At 36.1% G+C, this 7,157-nt stretch overlaps 1 protein-coding gene across 1 annotated transcript; it reads left to right on the plus strand.

The window, feature by feature from the left end:
- The first annotated feature begins 2,411 nt into the window (after positions 1-2,411).
- LOC108293114 (beta-defensin 107A) lies at positions 2,412-6,422 on the plus strand. Its single transcript, XM_017514363.2, has 2 exons — positions 2,412-2,561; positions 5,803-6,422. Exons 1-2 carry the CDS (start codon positions 2,489-2,491, stop codon positions 5,943-5,945), a joined length of 216 nt encoding a protein of 71 aa, XP_017369852.1. The 5' UTR covers positions 2,412-2,488; the 3' UTR covers positions 5,946-6,422.
- The last annotated feature ends 735 nt before the right edge of the window (positions 6,423-7,157 follow it).

Genomic DNA, 7,157 nt, shown 5'->3' on the forward strand with positions numbered 1-7,157 from the left:
TTTTGAGATGGAATCTCGCTCTGTCACCCAGGCTGGAGTGCAGCTGCACGATCTCAGCTCACTGCCACATCCACCTCCCAGGTTCAAATGATTCTCTTGCTTCAGCCTCCCAAATATCTAGGAATACACATGCCACCATGCCTGGCTAATTTTTGTACTTTTAATAGAGACAGGGTTTCACCGTGTTGTCAAGGCTGGTCTTGACCTCCTAAGCTCAGGCAATCTGCCCACCTCGGCCTCCCAAAGTGCTGGGATTACAGGCGTGAGCCACTGCATCAGTCAAGATAAACCTTAAAAAAAAAAAAATCAAAACATGAGTGTGTACTTAGTAGCTACTCAATCAGATACTACTACTATATATTTGTGAAATACCTTATAATTTATGAAATATTTTCCATACTTCTGTGATCTGACTCATGATTACCTTATGAAACTTTATTACTCCCATTTATATTTGAAAATATTCAGGCCCAAGAGGCTGTTATTTCCTCAGAGCCATAGCTAGGATCCATTAACTGTTCTGTGTTCTGTGTGTCCATCTGTATGTACTAACTCTCACAGAATTAATAGAGAAATGGAAGTGACATCCACATCTATGTTAATAAAGTAATAATTCTATCAAATACATTACTTTTATATTCACATTATTTCTTGCTTTGCCTAAATATTGTCATTCGTTGATTCTAGTACTTCTGATATATTTACCTGTGAAAGAAAATGATTAGAGATTAACTTAAAATGTTCAGCACAGAAGGTACATAAATGGCTGACTATATAACTTTTGCCCTGTGAAATAAAATCCAGCTTCACAAAATAAAGGTCAAAAAAAATTTTTTTTTTGTGAGACGGAGTTTCACTCTTGTTGCCCAGGCTGGAGTGCAGTGGTGCCATCTCGGCTCATTGGAACCTCCACCTCCTGAGTTCAAGCGATTCTCCTGCCTCAGCCTCCCAAGTAGCTAGGATTACAGGTGCCCGCCACCACACCCAGCTAATTTTTGTATTTTTAGTAGAGACAAGGTTTCACCTGTTGGCCAGGCTGGTCTTGAACTCCTGACCTCAGGTGATTCACCCACCTTGGCCTCCCAAAGTGCTAGGATTATAGGCATGAGCCAGCGTGCCCGGCTGGGATGGTTTTCTTGGCATATTTCTACATCTTAAGCAGAAGCCATGTTTCCTTTAATAACATATTTAATTTATTTAAGAAACACAGAAATACTTATATTTTCTGCTCATTCTTGTGTCAATTTTGGTATGTTAAATTTTTGAGAGAATTTTTCTAATTTATATAAGTTGTAAAATGCTTTGTCGTAAACATGTTGACAAAAGTTTTATATTAAATGTTTCTTGGATCTGTAGTGATAATTTCTATTTCATTTATTCTGTATACTTGGGCTTACATTGTTTGTTAAGTTTCTTAGAACATAATTTTAAGTCACAGATTTAAACATTTCTTCTTTTCTACAATAAGTATTTGGATATAAATTGCTTTCTAAGTGATTGTTTTGTTGTGTTCCACAAAATTTGATATATAGAAATGCTTTCCAATTCTCATTATTTATTCTTTGATGCATACACAACCTAGAATTATGTTGCTTTATTTCCACATATTTGGAAATATGCTAAATAGTTTATTTTATAAATTTCCAATATAATCCCCTTGTGGTGAGAAATATACTCTGAAGAATTTAAATGTTTTTAAACACGTGAATATTTGTTTTATGGCCTAGCATGTGGTTTATTTTTATGACTGTATCATATGTACTTAAAAATGGGTATTTTGCAATTGGGTTATGATGTGTTCTATAAATAGCAATTTAGTCAATGGAATGGTGGTATTGTTCAGATCATGCATGACTTTGCTAATTTTTCCATGTTCTATCAGTTGCCAAGAGAGTGGTGTGAACATTTTCTACTATGAATATAGAAGCGTCTATTTCTCCTTTAAGTAATATAAAAAATGTTAATGATTTTTATGAATTTTTGATGGATTAACCCTTTTCTTTTTAAGCAACATCACTCCATGCAACAGAGGGAGACCCTGCCTCAAAAAACAACCAACCTGCACACGTACCCCTGAACTTAAAATTGAAGGTTTTGTTTTAGTTTTTTTTTTTTTTTAAGAATTAGGTTTTATGTAAAATCATGTACTAGGAAAAGGTTGGTGGCTATATGTCTTAAGAACATGATAATACTTGAGATAAGACTTGAAGGAAAAATGAGAGAAATCTAAGCAGAGACATAGAATAAAATATTCCAGGCAGAAAGGCAGGGTTATCTGCCTTTCTCTTCCATAAATGTGGTTTAGTTCAAATCTGATCCATCAGCCCACACATTAATCAGTGGAGCATGGAAAATGGTATGTTCCCAATGAACATTACAAACTGAGGTTGACTTCCAGCCCGTTTAGAGCACAGGAACATATTTTAATCAATGCCTCTTGATAAAAGAGCTTGATTCCAGCTACTGCACTTTCTTCATCAGCTCTCCAATGATGCCTGGAGCCATGAGAATATTTTTCTTTATTTTTGCTGCTCTCATTCTTCTTGCTCAAATTTTCCCAGGTAAGAGGGAAGTTCTTTTAGAGAGAGAGATGACAGTCTGCTCAGGATCTGTCTTTTGAGAAGAAAGCTCAACTTTTACAAAGTTGAACTTTCCAAGGCAAGCCAGTCACTGAAAATCTTTTCCTGAGCTCAGGCACAAAACAATGGGACCTCATGACCCAGACCATCTCCAACCGTTAATAGTATCCAGTCAACTTCCCTAATAGCTCTGCCAAGGAGTTCAGACTTCTTTGGACCTGTAGGTCGCTTTCCTCCTTTTATAATCTGCAATGCAGGTTCAGCATCTTCCAAAGTGATTGCTTTAAAATGAAAAAAAAAAAAAAATCCAAGGCAAATGCCAAACATATTTGCTTATTTAGAAAAGTACAGCCTTTGTAGTCTAAATTAAACTAAAATTATGTTAATAGATTCTTAACTAATTTTTTTCACGTCTGAGTTGTTGGTCCAAATCTTTTATCCACAGATTATTTTAGGCTCTCTGGTTTTCACACACTGGTTGAAAATTATACCATTAAAACCACTAAACTAACATCTTACTATTCTCTTAAGTCATTGAGTCTCTCTTTGCTTAATACCATGATTCTGTTCCTAAGAAACGTTTTTGACCATACCTCCTCAAGTATCCCTTGTTCCTTCTGTTATGAAGCTTTTCCTGTTAGAGGTTCTCCATGCATCATGAAGCCCCTGTCTGCTCCTTCATGGCTCCTGAATTTCTACATTTCTTTATTACACATTCTGTCCTCAGTAGTCCTACCAAACCAACAGATATTGAATGTGTGCTAACCAATTATAAGAAATTGTTCTGTCCGCTACAATAAAGGTAGGTAAAGTGAAGAGGCAAAAATATAAGTAAAGCATGGACATTGACCCTAATTTGCTTGAAGTTATTAGTCAGTTATTTCTGTGTTGTTCAAAAATAGATTGCCTGTAATGGTAAATAGACATCTAATAAATTTAACATGTATGAGTAAGTATATCAATGAGATGGGAAGTTACACAAATAACTTTAATATGAAACAGTTTTCACAAGTTCCATAAAAGATGCAAAGTATAAAGAGAAGCCATAGATCCAGAAACTTGGTTCTAACTAGAAAATGCAGAAAGGCTTCCTGGGAAGTAGTATTTACATTGCACATTTGGAAATAGGCAAGACTAGAACTAAAGATCAGAGCCAAGGAACACTGCCCCATAAAAGTCTGAGTGACCCCATTGTTTCAGTGACCCCTTTGACTGCAGGAAAGTTTCAGTGACCCCATGAAAACCTCAGCTGTAAAATCAGTTCCCTATTTTCTGCCCTCAGCATCTTTTCATAGATGTCAGACAATGCTCCAGGATAAACGCATTTTAAATTGTCTTCTCCATCCACTTTAATCAGTACTCCAATTTATTCAGATCAATCTATAGACGTAGATGCCTAATAGTTCCCTGTCCACAAAACTCATCTCGGACATATTTTATTTACAATAATAAGCATAGTCTGGGCACAAATTAGGACCACCACCATCACCATAATCGCACGGAATCTCAGAGTTAGAAGTGAATTTAATGATCAACATAAAAGGCAACAAACATAGGTTATTAGTCCAAACTATATGAGTTTGGATCTCAGTGACAATCTTTATAAGCTGTATGTACTCTTGTGTTTTACTTTCCTTTCTATTAATGATAACAATAACAGCATTGTTTTGAAGAGGAATAAACTTGTTACATTAATTAGAAACTAACTTATTATAATAAAGAAACTTAATAATAGAGTGACTGAAAAAAGATAAAACCTTATTTCATGTAAAAGTCCAAAAATAGCTAAGTTGACTAGGTGAGGGTAGAGGGTTTGTTTTCACCAAGTTATGTTGTGATTTGGGCTGAAGGTTAACCCTGCTTTCCTAAACAGGTGACCATTTTATTGGGTCCCAAGGATGTTCTAACAGGCAGGGTTAGAAAGTATAGAACATGATCGAGATTACATAGAAGCAGCTCACATCATTTCGCTCCTTTTTCATTTTTCCAAGTTTGTTCATATGGACATATAGGAAGCTAGGAGCTGATGTCATTAACTAAGTATTCATGTGTCCAGGTAACCCAGGGGCTCTATGGCTAAAAGTCTGAAGGCAGAAATGACTGCTTTGGGACAGTTTGACAATCTTTCTATATAACTGGGCATTGCTGGGCACATACTCTATGCTATGTTAGAGTTTACTATTAATTGTCATTTGTTCTTCTACTTACTTTTTTTTTGTTCTTTGCCCTGATTCAGTATTGAATATCCTATACATGTTTATATACATATGTCAACAACTGATTGTCCAGAAGACTGATAAATTTCAGTAATCTGAAACTCACAGTATCCCAAGTTCAACTTTGGACTATTTAACAATTTCTCCTTAATTTGAGCACAAATATAAGTCCCTGCAATTTCTTTCCATTAGTCTTCGCCTTCACTTGGAACTAACAAAATATCTTCCACATGATAGTATTTCAGATATATGGCAGCTGATATGTACTGTTTCTTCCCAAAAGTTGTTATTTCCAAGAATAAACATTGCTCCTTTTGAGATTAACTGCAACTTCTTCCACTATTTTTTCCTAAGAATATATCTTACCAATTAAAAAAGATTCCTGTTTCGACATATTTTTTCTCTCTTCAACCTAATCTCTGTTATGAGTGGGGGACATTGCCTACGTCTCATTTGCCTGCCAGAGCTAAATACATGATTCCATTGGTGTTCTTTGCACAGTAAATTGAGAAGGATGAGTATCATGGTTTTTTTTTTTAATCTTTCTACCTAAAACTGAGACTCCAAAACCATATGCCAAGGCATATAATCTATTATTGGTCTGCCTATAATGCAACAATCTTTAACTTTTGCTATAAATCAAAGACTATTTGGAGACATGGAAAAAAATCTGTTGGTAAAGACTGTTTATTGAAATCAGAAAGTATTTTGTCACCATCCTTGGAAGAAACATTGTTTCTGTACAAGCTAGATATGATTTTGACATATAAAAATCTTTTCTGTTTTTTCTAATTGACTTAATAAGGACATTGATTATATTGTACCAGGGTTCTGAGCTCAGATAGAACTGTTCAGATAACATCTGATTTTTCTAATTTCTAGGTTTATAGTCTGTGTTTCTAAAAGTGACAGTAATGAGGAAGTCTGAATTTGGCCAAGGCAATGTAATTTTATGTTCCAGTTACTAATTACTAGATAACTAAAAACAAATTGCTTTCTTTACTTAGCCAGGACAGCAATTCATAGAGCACTGATTTGTAAGAGACTGGAAGGTCACTGTGAAGCTGAATGTCTTACTTTTGAAGTAAAGATTGGGGGCTGTAGAGCTGAATTAACACCATTTTGCTGCAAAAACAGAAAGAAGCACTAAAAACTAAGCACCAGCTGAAAGAATGAAAGACGTAAAGATTCTCTGGCTACGATATCAGTGTGACAAATCTCTCTGTACCTTCTCTCTCTGATCTGCAAAGTTTGGATTATCCGAAGCCGTGTCAGTCCAGTTTCCAATGCTAGAGAGACACCCTTCCTAGGCTGTGAACTTCTTCCAGGCAGGCACTATATCTTTTTGACCTTTGTACTCTCAGTTCCTGACACGGGTCCTATTAACCATTTTTTTCACTTTATAAAAAAGTAAGCCATTGAATAAATAGATAAAACAGATGGAGTGGAATGGTTGGACTGGCACTCAGGTGAATTGAGTTTTAAAGTTGTAGCTCTGTCTTTAAACAGATGTAGGACATTGGGTCCTCTGTGCAAAGATTCTGGTATCTATAATGTGAACAGCTTGAGCCTCACAGTAAAGGGAATTCCTGCTAGACGCTAACTGTGGCTGCTTCAGCATTATCACTGTCATGTACTCCTTCCTCTCTTTTATAGTTAGGAATTGTTTAGAGTGTTTTCCATTTTCTTGTTGGATCTAAAACATCAAGTTTTACAAAGAAATGCCCCTAAATCAAAATTCAAGTTGGCTGTAGATTGAGCAACGTCTGCATTCTGGCTGTTTGCAGTGAGAACTGACCAAAGCATGCTTTACTGAAGCTGCAAGTTCCCCAAAGGTCATCTAATTCAGCACCCGTATTACAAAAGAGGAGACTGAGACTCAAGAAGATTATACAGTTACTGACTTAGTCTCATTTATATTCAGACTTTGGGCTTTCTGGACTTGTCTTCTTAGCATGTTCACAAAATAGCATGTTGGAAGAGAACAGAACAGCAAAAGGCAATCCCAAAGATGGAACATTTCTCAGCAGGTTCAGATGAATAAATAAATGGAGGAAGAGACCTAAACAAACTGGGGGAGAAAAAAAAACTAGAAAAAAAATGGACACTTTCTAAAATCTGTTATGATCCCCTGATCCCTGCCCTTTCAGAGCCATAACAATGGCAAACTGAGGCTTGCCTTTTCCCTAATTTGCCAAAATTTGGAGACTCAGCTTTCAAGCAGAGGAAAGTATGTATCGCAGACCATTTCATCATAGAAGACTTACAGCACACCCTCCCAGAACAGAGGCAGCAAAACCCCTCCGCGCTGCTCTAGAAAATTTCCTTCTCTAATCAATTAAGCTGGCTTCCTGTAGAGATG

Source organism: Cebus imitator, unplaced genomic scaffold, assembly GCF_001604975.1.
Source record: "Cebus imitator isolate Cc_AM_T3 unplaced genomic scaffold, Cebus_imitator-1.0 Scaffold523, whole genome shotgun sequence".
In the NCBI taxonomy this organism is placed as follows: Eukaryota; Metazoa; Chordata; class Mammalia; order Primates; family Cebidae; genus Cebus; species Cebus imitator.